General features: G+C 39.7%; 1 protein-coding gene across 1 annotated transcript in view; it reads left to right on the top strand.

Annotated features, from left to right (window-relative positions):
• The window catches only part of LOC139739449 (semaphorin-1A-like), a 43,592-nt gene that overhangs the window by 21,519 nt on the left and 4,344 nt on the right, over positions 1–17,729 (top strand). Inside the window, exons 9-14 of the mRNA XM_071650060.1 lie at positions 478–538; positions 3,746–3,896; positions 9,699–9,927; positions 15,185–15,279; positions 15,909–16,032; positions 16,971–17,324. Coding sequence (XP_071506161.1) covers positions 478–538; positions 3,746–3,896; positions 9,699–9,927; positions 15,185–15,279; positions 15,909–16,032; positions 16,971–17,324 — 1,014 coding nt within the window. The remainder of the gene's footprint in view (positions 1–477; positions 539–3,745; positions 3,897–9,698; positions 9,928–15,184; positions 15,280–15,908; positions 16,033–16,970; positions 17,325–17,729) is intronic.

Genomic DNA, 17,729 nt, shown 5'->3' with positions numbered 1-17,729 from the left:
GCATTGCCTCTCCTTTTACAGCTCATGGAATAGTATTCAAGAGATAAAAAGTAAAGAATCATAAGGGAGAAATAAAATTCTTTCATGAAATATAGCAATTTCCCAATCTTTTGATGACCTCAACTTATGGGAAGTTTACTGTACAGCTTTCCTGATGTGTCAAATTGTAGAATTTTGATTAACCCATTGAGTGTGGGCTGATGTTGCCAGAAGGCACATTTCCCATAGTAGACACCTGTCCAGGTATTCTAGGGACTTTAATGGGTTAAAATCAGTTACTATCTGAGAGCTTTTGTGGCATATTTCCATGAAAGGCTTTATTTTCACCCTTCAATGTATGATAGCAGTCTGGCGTATTTTGTGTGGATTTCATTTAGCTGACACAATCTGGAATTTTCCATATCCAGTTCAGATAGGAAATACAGTTTGATGCGTGTTCTGTACACTGTACTTTTTCTCTCTCTCTTTATTTCACAGAGGATACTGTGAGAATTGATGATGATGATAATTTTTTCTATGGGATGTTTACAACAACAAGGTTAGTGTCTCAAGCCTTGCTTGCTCAAAGCTTATTTATTCATTGACATCCACTCAAGAATTTACATTTGTATTAAAAAAAAGAGGCCAAAATGGATGGTTGTGTCATGTGATAACTAATTTCTAGCACAAGAAATGAAAAGAGCTCGCTTAAATTTATACATATTTTCTGAAATTTCACAGTTTTTTTGTATGTCTAGAAGACAAAAAAAAAAATGAAACAAAAACTAGGGTGAGAGTGGCAAAAATGTCTCCCCCCCCCCAAGTTCTTTTTGGCTTTATTTGCTTGTATGAATAAATATTTTCCAAAAAGGAATTGTTAATACGGTATATTAGAATCATGACAACATATTGTGGCTGGGATGACAAGACCTCATATTTACCAAATGTCAATTTTCAGGTGAGCAAAAACTAAGAAACAAACAAACAAACAAATATAGCAACCAAAACAGTGTAACAAATGGGAATGCCTTTGCTTTGACATGCATTGGTGCCTCATTTTGGGGGTACAGTTCGACCTCGATTATCCGGCCATGTCGGGACTGGCGCTCATCCGGATAAGGGAATTGGCCGGATATGGGAGACACAATGTTAATGTATATAGCTGCCGTCCAAGCTGCCGTCCCAGTGCACTGGCAGCTAGGCAGGTAGCGTACCCCGCAGCGGTGGTGTAATCTATGCTAGCCTGCGCAAAATTGTAGTCCCTTACTTTTACGGTAATAATGTGGTGTGAATTTATGTTAGTTCTGTCGGGAATATTGTAGGTAAATCGTGTGAGTTTTGTTGAAATTTTATTTGAGTTTAAAGTCACTGTTTTTTCTCAATTTTTGGATGAAAAAAAATGTCCTTAACTGCTTGAACGCGTCCGGATAATAGAGATTTCCACATAAAAGGAGGCCGGATAATCGAGGTCGAACTTAACAGGACAGCTAGGATTTGGACAGGACATCATTGAATTGATTATCGGGCAATCAATCCTAAAAAGTGACTTTCACCAAAATTTGAAAAACAAGGTTTTGTCACCCAAGCAACAATATGCATCACTCGATCTTGATGTCAATATATGAGTTCAGGATTGTATATGCACACAAACTATCATGCTAATTGCAGTTGCCTCACAGTTCTGTGAGAAATTGGTTGTGCTGGATTTTTTAATAAACAGTGATAAGTTTTCCCGATTAAGAATATCTAATGAATATGCAAAGTGATTTCATATGTAGTGGAATGAAAGTATTGCTTCTATCTTAAAGGGTGTGTACAGTTCTGGTCGAGGTGTAGATTTAGCTTTTAACATTTTGCGAGATATTCAGAAACCACTCTTTGAGATGTCAAAGAGCATGCAGTTCTAAGGGGTATCAAAAGTTTGTTCGATGAAAATCGGTTTTGAAATGGCTGAGATATCCAAAAACAAGGTGAAACAAAGAGATCCTAATAAAGTTGTGGCATGTCGCCTTTTATTATTAGCACTTTTTTGGATATCTCGGCCATTTGAAAAAACCAATTTTCATCAAATAAATGTTGAATCCTTCTTAAAATTACATGCTCTTTCATATTTCATAAGAGACTTTTCATTATCTCACTTAGGAATGTTCAAAACATGAATCCCTACCTCAACCATTACTGTACAGTCCCTTTAACCACAACATTGTATTGGCTGTAATTATGAATATTGTGGATTGGTGCAAGATCACTGGGTAAGATCAATGCAACTCAAAGAAGTTTACATTTGTCATGTATGCCTTTAAACTCTTTCATATGACCAGAAATTGCCAGATGCAAAGAGTACTGAAATTGTATTGCAAGTCTGACATTTGTCTGAACATCTTAATTACGAATGATATGGCCTACAGTTTCCCAGATAATCTGTACAGTTTCAATGAAGAAAATGATTGAAATTCTGATGGAAAAGTTTTACTTGACTCTGATAAACCACACATGTACAGTATATGAATAGTGTATTGACTAGCGTGAATGGTATAAAGTGGACCTTTTCCTGAGACATCTTTCCTCTGAGTAATGGCAGACTTTACTCCATAAACTCACAGAGCCGATATACAGTACATCCCCAAATAATTACAATCAGATGTTTGCATTGATAACATCCAATATGATTAAACTGTCTAAATGCTTCTTCATGGTCTTGAAATATAACATCTTCGCTCTGTGTTGCAGAAAACCCCATTCAATTTGGTTCAGCAGTCACAGAGAAATGTGGATTGTTGTAAAGCATGTCATTAGTCTGATTCTTCCAAGTTTAGCACTTGAATGCTCTTGGAAATTTTTGTTAAAATTGAAGATAAGTTCAAGTTCAAAGTTCAAATTTATTTCCATTCGACATAAAATCATCAAACAATTCATACAATGAAAACACATAGATACAAATATATGAATATCAAAAGAAATACACACACGTACACAAAACAACAACAAGAACAAGAGCCGATGCTTAAATTCATGTGAATGGGGGGTCAACAGAGAAGAGCAATAAGCCTTCTAAATCGCTGACCCCTAGAAAACATAGATACTGTGTAAAATATAACGGGAGTATAGAAAAGAAACTAAGGAGGAAAAGAAAAGGACAGGACTTAAGAACAAATCAAAAGACATATATAAGTGCAATTAAAATAATCATTCTGAATGAGAATATGAATTCAGGAGCAAAAATTTATAATTCCTTTTAAAACTATTCAAAGACGGTTTCATTTTCAAATCAAATGGTATTTCGGTCCATATTAATGGACTTTTATAAAAAACTGTATTCTTAGAAATTTTTGTTCTCACATGACATGAATGATAATCATTAGCACGACGGGTGTTATAAGCATAAACATTACTATTCAATACAAATTTAGAATAAACATTGGAGGGCAGTAACACCCATTGAACTGCACATTAATGTGTAAACACAATAGACAGAACTTGGAGGGAAGAGATTCCTGACATGCTCTATAAGATTCCTCATTTCTCTTCGACCACTGAAGCAAATTAAATGGGGTTTTCTGCAAGATTTGGGCAATGAGTTATAGTTTCATACCCTGAAATTGTATTTGGATTGATTCACTATTTTTAAAGTTATCATTGCAGAGGGTCCCGTTGTAATTTTTTTTTTGGACAGACATTACAATGCTACTTGCGATCCAGCACTCCTTGTACCGGTGTGTAACCTCTTTATTACCCCTACACTTACCGTATCTTTCCGCATATTCAGTGGTGGCACGGCATCTACTGCTATCTGTCGCTACAACTTGACGGAGATTGCGGAATTGTTCAATACGGACAACCGAAGGGGCCAGGAGTCCAGTGACAAATTGTGGTTGGAGGTTGCCAGACACCCGGATGATACGGATGCAAGGAGGATGGTATGTCGTGTCATTACATGCCTGAGTGCTCTTTGGTTGTCTGTGTGTGTGTGTGTACATGGGCGTCGATCCAGTGATTTTTGTTGTTGTTGTTGTTGTTGGGGGGAGCGGGTAAACATTTCAATCCCCCCCCCCTCATAATTTCACTGACTTATAGAAAAAACAAACAAATGATATACCTAAGCTGCTTAAATGTGTAAGTAGCACGTAACAAGTTGTAAGCCAATGTTGCATTTAGCCATTAAAACATCAAATGCTTCATACATCCAGGGAGGTGGAAACTCTTCCATCCCCCCGATACATCCTGTAATTCTGTTCCGTGCATAATCAGTTTCCCAAGATTTTGCTAACACATTTGATAGACCAAGGCACTTCTCAGGGTAAATTCATAAGCCTGGCAATTCTTGAACAACCTTTAAGTTACACCCTTTAGTATTCTCACTGCATTCAATCTATTTATGGTTTGAATTTCAGTCTGCTTATAAACAGGAAATAGGGTGTGCAATGTTATAAATAATATTCACAATGGATAGTTAGAATTGGATGGGACACAATCATGGCCATATGCAGCAGGAATTGTTGGTAGGGCAGATGCCCCCCCCCCCCCCAACAAAAAAAAAATTATCGAAACCCCTCTGTCCTTCAGACACAGATACTGTATGTGCTGAATATTTCGCGAGGTTTTTATTTTCTGGAATTTCGTGAGTCAATGAGTTTATATTAATACTATTCTTGAAATTAAAGACACACAAAAATATTGACCCTGATCCTGATATGAATGTGACGTATGCATATACATTTCTCCGTTCAGTACAGGACTCCACAACCACGAATTTAACCACTTGTGAAATCACCGGGAAGTCCCGATTTGCGAAAATTTGGACTCGCTATTAAGATATATAATATGGCATATTCAGTAATAGATTTTTTAATGACTTGATCAGTAAATGATAACTCACGCAATAGCTAAAGAGGTTTCTTGACATCGTTTTTTCAAATCATTCACAACTTAACTCTTTATGTGCCATGATGAACACACCCCGTGTGCCACATCAACCTCAGACCTCATTGTAGTTTTATTGTCGAGCCCACCGGAGGTTCGGGGAGACTAAGGGATTGCCTGCGGCGTCTGTCCGTCCGTCATCCGTCCGTCCGTCGTCCGTCCGTCTTTCGTCTGTCCGTAACGATACAAAAACTTCAATAACTCTTTACTCTGGGCTTCAATTGCAATCAAACTTCGAGGGAAGAGGGGTCATACAAAGTTTATGTTATAGTCATGGATTTTTCAAAAGCTTTTGACAAGGTTGGACATGAGCGGCTTTTACGTAAACTGGACTACTACGGTATCGGGGAAAAATCTGAAATGGATTCAAAGTTTTCTCAATGGAAGAAGTCAGAGGGTTGTTTTGGATGGTATTAAATCTTCTTCAGTAGTGGTAGGATCTGGAATGCCTCAGGGGTCGGTTCTTGGGCCTTGCCTCTTTCTGCTTTACATCAATGACTTGCCTGATGGTCTCGCGTCAAAGCTTCGCCTTTTTGCCGATGATGCAATTTCTTACATGACCATCGACAATCAACATCATACGCAAAGTCTTCAAGAGGACCTAAACAAAATTGGTGACTGGGCAAAAAAATGGATGATGGATTTGAACACAGATAAGTGCAAGGTTTTGACAATATCCAGGAAAAGAAGCAAGGTGCAACACGTGTATCATCTAAATAAGGCCAAGTAAAAAAAGAAAGTAGTTTCTCGTCCGGGTTTTTTGAGCAAGGCGATGAGGGAGGTCCTTACTATTTGATATCTTACTATTTTTTCGAGGATTGTCAAAATGAAAGTAATATGTGTTTCTCGTCCGGTAATTCTGAGAAAGGTAACGAGAGAGGGCTTTACTATTTTCTATATCCAATTTATGAAATGAAATATCACTCTGGCAGCTGTGTTATGAGGGACCAGTTCCCAAGTGTATGTCTTGCCTGCACTCTGTGCATTTTCAAACAAATAAATATATGTACCATACTTGAAATGAAACTTCATGCTTACAGAAATACACTTGCTTTTTCTTTCCACACAAATGTCAAGGGAAAATGACCATCTTAATACTGTACAGTGTATTTAGTGTTGTAATGGCATTTCTGATACCAGTGTACTTGCAATTCTGATGTATTGTGCTATTAATTGAAACAGGTAAAAAACATGTCTTTCAACAAATGTACGACTGAAATAAATTCCATGATATTCAAAACACTGCTTTATTTATCATTGGTGTTTGTGACTTTTTGTGTCCACACAGCTGGTATGTATCTGCATTTCTTCACAGTACAATTGTAGCACATTCAACTGGAAACTCGCTTGTACAATTGCAGATGGATGTCAAAATGATACTGATATGGCATTGTAGCATTAAACATTTAAAGATGTTCCTTCATGTTCTAAAAAGACATTTGATAATCACTCATCATTTAAATGATGAATGATTGCATGCCACACTACAGATGATACGACTCACGGCCGTGTCCGTGAATTTACATCGTTAAAAAAAAAAGTATCCCGCAGAAATACGAGACAAACCAGAATCCGTGGAAAAGTTATTTATTTTGTAGATACACCCATTTAATAATTCTACATTTGCTGGAAAAGCGCATTCATTTTCTCTTCAAAATAGAACAATACATTGCCGTCAGATGCAACGTTACAGAGCAGTGTACGATCCTCTACACATTCTAATGTGTTCATGCGTGCGTGCAGACAGCTGACAGACCAGGGGATGGGGACCCTGGCTCCTGTTTCATAAAGCTGTTCGTAAAGTTACGAACGACTTACGAGCGACTGGTGATCAGTTCTGTTGTGCTATACTTATCAGAATTTCCATAATTCAGCACAAGAACTGATCTCCAGTCGCTCGTAAGTTGTTCGTAACTTTACGAGCAGCTTTATGAAACACCCCCCTGGACAGCTAGCTACAGCTGTACAGACACGCACACTTTGCCAATACGGTGCGGCACGGCCAGCGCCACTGCACGGGCACCGTACCTTCCGACACTGCACACACATGCACATAGTCACAATGACATGAAAATGTATACAAACTCGATACAATCCTCACAAGCATTTGTACAGTACAATTCATCCGCTTAAGATAGGAGAAACGGGGAAAAATACGAACAATGCGCGAAATAATTATGCGTGGAATATCAGCGATTGTTCGCAATTATGTTGCCGCTATCACGTTCACGACGTACTGAGTGCGCTGTACATCACAACTCAGGCCGGCCCGCGCCGCCCGCCCATCCAACTACAGTTCGACTGCTTTGTGGGTCATTCCTTCTTGCCGAGCTCGCAGTGTGATGCATGCGTTATTACATACGCACTACAGAAGCTACAGGTGTACTACAGCGAAGTAGAGGACGCAAGGCGTAATTAGAAATGAGACATCATCACGATTGGTAGGTGTTTCGGCGGCCGAAAAAATAGTAAATATCAAAAAAAGTCGATGCGGCAACTGAAAATCGATGCGGGCGGGGAGTGGGCTGGGACGAGAATTATGAATTTCTTGGTATTTTCAGCGCCATTTTGAAAATAGTAAATAGTAAAAAAATCGACGCGGCGGCCAAAATCGATGCGCGCGAGGACGAGAAACTGGTTTCTTTTTTTACTTGGCCTAACGCCCCTCTTGAATCTGTTGAATCCGTGAAGTACTTAGGTGTAACCATCACTTCTGATTTGAAGTGGACCCAACACATCAATAGTACTGTCAATAAAGCCAATAACGTGCTTGCATTTCTAAAACGCAATCTTCGCATAAAATCTTCTGATGTTAAAGCCACAGCTCACAAAACGTTGGTTCGACCAATTGTTGAGTATGCTTCTACAGTTTGGGACCCATCTACCAAGAACCTAATCCACCAAGTGGAAATGGTCCAGAGAAGAGCTGCGCGATTCACTTTAAATTGCTACCATAACACCTCGAGTGTCACCAAAATGCTACAAGAACTTGATTGGACCACTCTGGAACAGCGCAGAGAAAATGACAGGCTAATTATGATGTACAAAATACACAATAATCTTACTCCTCTTTCAGCACAGGACTATATTATCAAACAGGCTACTCAGTTAACGAGAGCTTCGCAACCACACTCCTATCAGGTACCATATTCGAGAACTGAATCGCATCGCCATTCGTTCTTCCCAAGAACTGTAAGGAAGTGGAATTCACTGTCGTCAGACATTGTTTCAGCGCCATCTGTGGGATCATTTCGAAACCGTCTAACAGTTGATCACAGTGGCTAGTTGTTTTCGTCAAATTTTCTATGTGCTTGTAAATATTTGTAAATAAATTGTATTATAATGTAAATAGCACCAGTCTGCAAGAATCTTCAGTTTATTGAAGGAGGCAGACTTAATCAGAAGAAGAAGAAGAAGAAGTTTCACATTTTACCATATATGAAGGTCACCTCAAGGTCAAAGCTCTTAGGCAGGGGTCAATGAACTTTAGGGCCCAATGTTTTTATGGCGCGTGCCGTGATGTGTCTCGCCCACAAACGTACAACACCTTTTTTTTTGTTGTTGTTCACAAATGGACCTTTGGATCAAAAGTTAGGAGTCATAATTAAATGCACAGTACATTGGGCCCTAAAAGTTCATTGACCCCTGCATGTGACCTTTGACCCTGTGGTGACCATCAACTCCCCAAGGTACATCTATCTATCTATCTATCTATCTACATGTATGTAGATATCAACACCCTTTTAATGATAGTAATAAAAAAAAAAAAAATCTTTAGGTGCCGTGGGTGTTTATCCTGTGGTATGCTTTCATGTGGATAACTGATACAGCAGCAGAGAAATGCTGCCAGAATTGTCAGAGAATAATTGGAAAATTCCTTTTAAAGCCCCGGTCACACAGCACTCCAAGTCCAAATCACGTACAAAAAGTTATGAAAATCTGGTGGACGCGGTCGTAACTGGTAATATTTTGGTCCATTTTGGTTTGGCCGTGCTTTGTACGGGGTATGGCCGTTGACGGCTGTTCCACTGCTGAAGCACTGCCTAAGCGCGACTAACCACGTCCATCCACGTGTGTGTACGCGGAAAAATCCATTTGTCAGTAGTAAGCCGCTAAACACATGCTATTTCCCGTGATACCAATGCGTAACACGCGTCAGATGACCGTGCTCTGCCCGTGACAGACCGCTAAACTTTTGCATCTTTACTGCGTCTCCCCAAGTTTTAATCACTGCCAGAACACAAATTATCACATGTGTTTCACATGTGTTGCGCATCTTTACCTCATGTGCCGCGCAGCTTTACCTCATGTGCCGCCCGTGGTTGTCGGTGGAATAAAATTTTGAGCAGTTCAAAACTTTTTACTGCGTCCGACACCGTTCAGATTTTTCCCCGCGTCCTGCCACGTATATAAATTGACCGTAGCTCGTCTTAAACTCTACATCAACGCGAACAACACCATCTGCCTCACGGGAGACCACTTTTTAACGTGTTTTGGCCGTGATTAAGCCGTTAAGTGCTGTGTGACCGGGGTTTAACTTGTTGAGGATGAGCTGATTTTGCTACAACATTCATTTCCCATAGACACTTGCCAGAGTATACTCAGGACTCATCTTCAATGGGTTAACATCAACTTAGCATTGAAGAACCTGAATGCAATACACACTTCAACTCTCTTTTTTTTTTTTGTATTACACTGTTTGCTGAAGTTTGTCACTACCTTCCATTTAAGATGATGGTCACATGACTAACGTTTTTTCTTATTTGTATGTTTTTCCAAATTTTGGTGGCACCATTCAGTGTATGGTTCCCTACGTAATTGGCTCAAGCAGCATATATGCTCACTTGGAGAAGTACCCACTGCTGAACAGAAATGTGGTGAGTTGTGGATTCGGACAGACCTGCACCTATCCTCGTGGTCTGGACGAGAGTGTGACCGACGCCCTGGCTGTACTGGAGGGTGTCAATGGACAAGAGTTTGCCATCTCCGAAAGCTCAGAGACTTCAATTACCGTGTTTATTGGAACGAGTAAGTCTCTTGTAATCCACTCTTTAACCTTTAACCTTTGATATTAGTCTTTCAGTACTAGGCAAGAGAAATGTTCCATATTTGACAGGCATCAAAGTTGTGTCTTTGTTGCTGACGCTTGCTCCATCCACAGAGGCGTCATAGATGGAGTAGAAATTATCTCCTCTCCTTTGATGTTATGCTTGACACCACCTCGGCCTTGAGATGGCAAAACATCGTATCTCTATCCAACTTCTTTTCCAGTAAATCAAGTTAGAAGTTTCGCAAACCTGCAGCTCTTTTTCTGTTTGCGTTCAATACTTCATACAGTATCTTACCCTTGAAGGACCAAGAGTATCAGTAATACAGTGCATGCAAATTTATTTCACAGGACCCTTTATTTTAAGAATAATTTGCTTTTAATCAAAACATACGTTGTTTTACCGTCTCAACATAACCACACTATTGCCATTAATACAGCAAAACAACCTAAGTCTCGATCACTGGCAGGCGTATGATGTCCTACAAAGTCAATATGCGTGCACATATGCAGCTGCATATGTGCTCAGCCTATTCCTGTGTAAACATGTAGATGGCAAAACAGCGTATCGCTTGTAGATACGCTGCTTTGCCAAGTCCATGCCAGACGTGTTTTGAGCAGGGGCAAGCGTATCGCTGCTTATGTTGTTTTGCCAACAAAATTTGAACACTTTCCAATGGGAGGGAGCATCATATCTCAATGGGTTCTGATTTCAAGGTTTGGTCAAGAGTTAGATTACACAAAGATAAGCTGAAATATGTGACTAAGTCAATTTTCATGAATTTTCAACAAACGTTGTTTTGCCATCTCAAGGCCGACCAAGAAGTTCAATGTGCACCCAGATCCTTTGACAAAAGAGGACATTAGTAACCCAGACCTCTCAACCTTTCTGAATTTGGAGGAATCTTAATTTATACCATTCCAACTCTCGTTTCTTTTGGATTTTTGTAATTTTCTTGATAATTTTGCTACACATGCATTTCATGCTTTTTGAGCCAAATTATCCCTATTTTTTTTTTTTTTTTCAGTCAGAAAGGTTGGTAGGTCTGGTAATTAACGACCAGCTCTGTTACAGCAAAAATGGATTGTCCTGCTGCAGTTTGTTCTCTGCCTCATTAATGCACTGGCATCAGTAAATGTGTGTGTATTGAATGGGCCCAGTGAGTCGAATGTTTCATTAAAATTACACTTTTTATGCCTCCGCCACGAAGTGTCATCGGAGGCATTATTGTTTTCGGGTTGTCCGTCCGTCCGTTCGTCTGTCATTCTGTCCGTAATCAATTTTGTGGACAGCATATCTAAAAAAACTGTTAGAGGTATCCTAATGAAACTTGGCATGCATATGTATGAGTGGGTGAAGTTGTGCCTATCAACTTATAAGCGCACATGCTCAAGGTCAAAAGTCAAAAGGTCAAGGTCAAATGCTCAAAATTTCACTATTTCCCCAATATTTATGCAATGCCTGGAGGTATTTTCTTGAAACTTGGTGTATACATGAACTACCAAATAAAGATTCCCCAGAGAGAGCTTTGGGTCATGAGGTCAAACGTCAAGGGTCAAAGGTCAAGTGAAAATGTTAAAATGTTACTTTTTTCTCCATTATCTCACAAATATTTCAAGGTATCTTCATGGAACTTAGTATATATGCATGTACTGACTGGCAGTGATCATGTAGGGAATTTAGGGGTCATGGTTCAAAGGTCTATGCAATTCCTGCAGGATTTTTTTCTTAAAACTTAGTGTATGCATATATTACCCAATACAGATTCTCTCAGAAGTTTCTTGCCTAAAGGTCAAAGGTCAAGTGAAAGTGCTAAATTTCACTTCTTCTTTAAACTTATAGAAGGGTCAAAAGCAGAGCGCCACTACAACAAAATATTGAAAGGCTTGAATTAAAATTGCGGGGCTCGGCCCCGCAATTGAGGCTGGGTTCGGCCGTGGCTCGGCCCAGCCCCGCACTGTAAACGGGGTCTTTACTCTTTGCCAACTGGATTCCATGGCGACAAAGTCGCCGTTCAGGCAAAGACCTTTACCTATGGAAAACCACCATAAACTATACTAGTTTTCGACGTTGAGGGGGTTAATATCCTGAATAGCGAAATGGTTTGGGCAGAGGGTTTGGAAGCCAGACTAGAATTGGCCGCGCATTTCACCCAGTTTGCGTTTACACTGAGAAAATGCTGGGCTCGGCCGCGGCCGAGACCACCTCCTGAGCATGGCCAAATGCGCAGCCAATTTTGGCCCCGCATTTGACCTTTTGCGCTCTGCTTGTAAACAAACGCAATTTGGTATAGTCTGGTTTTCAGACCCTTTGCCAACTGGATTCCGTGGCGACGAAGTCGCCGTTCGGGCAAAGGCCTTTGCCGAAGGAAAAATCCTTTGCAGGACAAAACCACCTAAAACTATACTAGTCTTTGACGTTGAGGGGGTTAATATCCTGAATAGCGAAATAGTACGGACAGAGGGTTTGGAAGCCAGACTAATATTGGCTGCGCATTTGGCCCAGTTTGCGTTTACACCGAGACCACCTCCTGAGCGTGGCCAAATGCGTGGCCAGTTTTGGCCCCGCATTTGGCCTTTTGCGCCTCGCACTGTAAATGGGGTCTAGATCACCTCCCTGATCCATCATTATAACTTTTTTGTGGCATTGCTGAGATGCTCTTTGTGCAAGTCAGCCCAAATGGAGCTGAGCTGTTGACTGCAGAGGATGCTAGATTGCATAAAGGTCATTATTTATTCCACTCTGCCATGAAAGAGAGAGTTTAAAACCAAAACTTAGTTCTTGTATGCCTGCAGAACTGTCACTTATTGCCCCAAAATGTACACCTATGCATAAGAAATGAGCAAAATACTGCTGTGATAGCGTGATTTCAGTTGTGTAATAAAAAAAACGAGAAATATATTAACCATGAAGGTTTGCCACAAAGTCCACAATTTTGGAGCTTACCTGATCATGGTTGCTACATAATTTGTCATAATTGATTATGAATAATCAACAAATGGGGCAACGGCAATATCCATCGATCTTCCGCACTAGAACAAATCCAATGCAAATTAGGATTACGATTGTATGATTGATTATCATGTAATGTTCTACTTCCCGGCAATGCTGAACAGGAAGGGTGATTCCCAAATAAAAGCTGGTATGCCGACTTTGATCATTTCACACTTTCAAAACTCAAAATCCTTCAAGAAAATGAATGTGCTGTCCAGGCAAATTATGTCAGCCAAACAATTTTCTTGGTAGAACTTTCTGATATATTGCAAGTAAATTCAAATTGGTGAAAGATAAATCTGGAGCCCCTACGAGTACTGTGTTTTAGCTTTAACTCGATACCAATGACCTGTTAACATTTAGTCCATATTGATCGCATGCCCTATTGCCCTCACATTTACAAAACATAGTGATCTAATGAAGAAAAATATAAGGGAAAGAAAATAAAAAGAGCTGCAAAGAAGGCATGTCGAAATTTAGAGACATGGAGAAACCAATGAAATATGACAATACATTTTGCCATCAACTGTGCTGTGTATATGGTATATATGCAAATTTTGATATGGGTGATAGATGAAAATATTTGGATTTCATCTTCTCAGAGAAAAGGGCTTGGAATGCGATTTAATATACATGTGACATTGCACCACAAAACCAGCACAAAGTCGCCAGACATGGATTTTTAGTAAAGAGCAGATTTTAAGAGAGCAGACTTTAAGCTTTGAAATGATGTATGACTTAATTCAAATGGACTCTCTTAACCTGTCTAAATATTGGAAAGAAAACACACACTCTGGAAAAGTGTGAACTGAGAAAAGAAGCTCTGAAGTACAGGGTCTGGTCAAACACTGTAATCTTTACCAAACCACGCTAGCTTTGTGATGGATGTGACAAAAACAGGATGTAAACCACTAGGGCAACAACAATAAAGGAATTATCAAATCAAACTGAAAGGTAGCATGCTCAGTTAACACATTCTTTCTATGATTAAAGCCAACTTTCAAAGCAGTAGCATTATCCTTTCAAAAGTTATGAGAGTTGAAAGTGAAGAGTATGCAAAGGATTTTAAGAAGTGAAGGTGAGCTTCTAAGACATACCAGACCTCACTACTGAACAGAAAAAAAGATTGTAGAAGAACTGCTGAAAATACACTTTCCAATTCATGTTCTGATCCCAAACTAAGGAACAATGTAGAAGAAGGATAGCTATTTCAGAAAATATGAAAAACTCAAGTAACTCTAATTCATGAAATTCTTCCGTCGAGATGTTTTCATTGCAACTGATTGACAAATTGCCCTACATCGACGTAAATAAGCATTGAATTGATCAGTGTTTTAGTAGTAGCCATGATAAAAAAATCATGGGCGTACATACTCGAGCAGGATCCGAACCTACGACCTCCTGATCACCGGACAGGCGTCATCTCCACTAGACCACCGAGCTTTCGCCCGACAGCAAGTGTTGGTTCTAATCCTTATAGCATGCAGCGGGTACTGCTTTGTTATTCAAATTCATGAAATTCTTCCGTCGAGATGTTTTCATTGCAACTGATTGACAAATTGCCCTACATCGACGTAAATAAGCATTGAATTGATCAGTGTTTTAGTAGTAGCCGTGATAAAAAAATCATGGGCGTACATACTCGAGCAGGATTCGAACCTACGACCTCCTGATCACCGGACAGGCGTCATCTCCACTAGACCACCGAGCTTTCGCCCGACAGCAAGTGTTGGTTCTAATCCTTATAGCATGCAGCGGGTACTGCTTTGTTATTCAAATTCATGAAATTCTTCCGTCGAGATGTTTTCATTGCAACTGATTGACAAATTGCCCTACATCGACGTAAATAAGCATTGAATTGATCAGTGTTTTAGTAGTAGCCATGATAAAAAATCATGGGCGTACATACTCGAGCAGGATTCGAACCTACGACCTCCTGATCACCGGACAGGCGTCATCTCCACTAGACCACCGAGCTTTCGCCCGACAGCAAGTGTTGGTTCTAATCCTTATAGCGTGCAGCGGGTACTGCTTTGTTATTCTTGTGTCCTCACGTAAAATCAAGGGGTGCGATTTTTTGTTCCCTTTGTGATGCACGGTCACATACATATAATCTTATAATCTGCAAGCTGCTGCTCACTTGAAGGGCTTTTACATTGGATAGATAAACTTACTCTTTGCAGCATTAGTGGTCATTGTTTGAGATAATGAGGCATGTGACATTTTTTTTCTATCCATTTCAGACAATGCAAAGATTCTGAAGGTCGTCATCAGTGCAGACAGTGCAGAGGTGCAAAAAAAAATCATTGTTGAGCGTCGAACCTTCAATAATACCTATGTAAGTGACAAGAATGCACAAGAGCTGGAAGGGTGCAGCGGAACCATATGTTGTGGGACTAAACCGTATGACTCTGAATATGCAAAGTACTTACGATACTTTCTTCCTCTTGATTAAAAGCAGTTTTGAGCGAAATGAAATGAAAATATCACTATGTGATTTGGAAAGTTTGTTCATTGCAACATATCTAATGCAAAAATTAGTAAGAAATTGTAGTTTTCACACTGGAAATGGTCCCTGAGCAAGAACATTAATATAAAGTATATGCTATCAAAGTGATTGCAACATATTGACCGTTTCTACATTATTGTGTTCATCATCGAACTGCTTTCATTGGACAACACTGAACAACAGTTTTGGTCTTGCAACCACTAAAACTATGTGTATTGTTAATAGATTTATGCCATAGAGGGTAGGAACAATCGCCGACACTTTTGTCTGTAATGAAACAGGTAAATTCTATTGTTGGTGGATACTATTTGGTTATCATTTCAAGTACAAAACTTATAAGTATTGCTCATTTGTCTTCAGTTATGGCGATACTTTATCGCAGCACAATATTGTTCATGTTATGATTTGCATTTTTATGCTCCCTCTCCCCTGTCCCTCTATCACTTAACTATGCCCAGCTTGAGCAGAGGTGGCTGTTTGGTGTCAGAGACGTCACCATTCAGAACAATAGAGTGTATGCTACCATGGATGAGTGCGCCATCAGTTTTGGTGTCAGCGAAAGATTGCCATCGCTTCCATCAAGTAAGAGATATTTTTTAACCTAAAAACATTTTTTTTGGGGGTAGTTTACCAACTGTGAGATGGATTGAACACTTCCGCAATGTGGCTCTAGCATTTCCGCCAATGTAGCAAATTACTGTAAAAGTGGATATTTTTGCGCTACTAAGTTTTCACGCTTGGTGGGGTCAGAAGAGTTTCACACATTTTTAATTCTGCGGAATCAAGACATTGCGCACAGGAACATATGGCAAGCAAAAAAAATGCTATTATTTTCGCGCTAGTTTCTGGTTGCGTGAGGTGCACAAAAATTTCAACACTGCAAAAATTTCCACTTTTACTGTATTTTGATGATTTCATCATGTACCATTGCCACTCGCAAAAGGGGCTGTCCATGTGGTACATAAAGTTGTGATGTTGACTTGTGCTGTTACAGGGGCATCCACCGTAATTTATTTTTATCTCCACCAAGAAAGTTACGCTTTTGCCAGCATTTGTTTGTTTGTTTATTTGACAGCTGTCTCTATCTGTCTGATTTCCAGTGAATTTTTTCTGACCTCAAGAAAAATTCCAACACTTATTCTTGGTACAAAAGTGGATCGTATTCTCGAGTGGCATGGAGTTAGTGTTTCATTTCTTTACTCTCTTTTCTGTTTAAATCTGAAGCATATGATATTTCATACAAAATGTTGGGAGGCATTATTCTTCAACCATGCAAAATTTCATGATGTTCGCAGGAGGGATATATACATATAACCTTTAAAAAGTCTTACAACCTCCCTTTGACTTTGACACGTCTTGTCAATCACAGTGTATTGCCTTCAATATATAAAGTGAATTCTTATTAAAGAAGAAATTATGAAATATCAATGATGAAGTGAAGGAGGAGATATTGCCTTCTTTCCTTTGTCTTTCAATTTGCTTTTGCTCTTATTTGTTTAATTTGCTGTTCATCCACACAGCTATAAAGGACCGCACTGACATGTATGACAAGAAAAACTGCACTCATCGCACCCTTAACGGCAGTGTCACCAACTGCTTCTTGCTCTTTGAGGGTGAAGCAGGCACAGAAATGGAAGCAGAATTCATTACAGACCTTCATGCAGGAACTTACGAGGTCAATTCCAAGAGGTTCAACACTGCGCAGGGCTGTCGAGAGTTTCTCCATGTCCACATTATAATAACAGATGATACGCAGAGCCTTAACTGCCCTGACGGGACTACTTGTACTTATCCTGGATTTGTTACAGTGAGCAGCGCATCGGGAAAGACCAGCCCCAAAGTCGTGCCCTTCCCCATTGAGGTGGATTCATCTGGTATGACTGAGTAGACAGATTTGCTAGTTTCTAATGACATCCACTTTAGCCCCTTCCTTCCACAATTCTCTGAGAATCTTTAAAGGACAAAGAATGCGAGATCTATATTAAGAAAATCATATATGAAAAGGTGTCAAAGCGGGGGGAAATGTTGCCTGAAACAGATTTTTAATGTGACTTATTAAAAGATATTTGCGCATGTACCAAATTACTGATTTCACTCAAGCTAAAATAGCTACCGTACACGTGTAAGTGGCATGCACACGTAGGTGTAAGAGTTCATAATTAAATTATGTACCTGACTATTAAAGTTCGTACATTACAACATGAAGTGAAACCTAAATGATATTGACCTTGCACGTCTTCCGAACCGTTGGCATTACATCGAGATCACATAGGCCTACG

Source organism: Diadema antillarum, unplaced genomic scaffold (assembly GCF_040938485.1).
Source record: "Diadema antillarum isolate AM-2024a unplaced genomic scaffold, OU_Dant_1.0 seq00000798_RagTag, whole genome shotgun sequence".
NCBI lineage: Eukaryota > Metazoa > Echinodermata > Echinoidea > Diadematoida > Diadematidae > Diadema > Diadema antillarum.
Note: the sequence above shows the minus strand (reverse complement) of the source record. Positions and strands in the feature narration are given on the sequence as shown.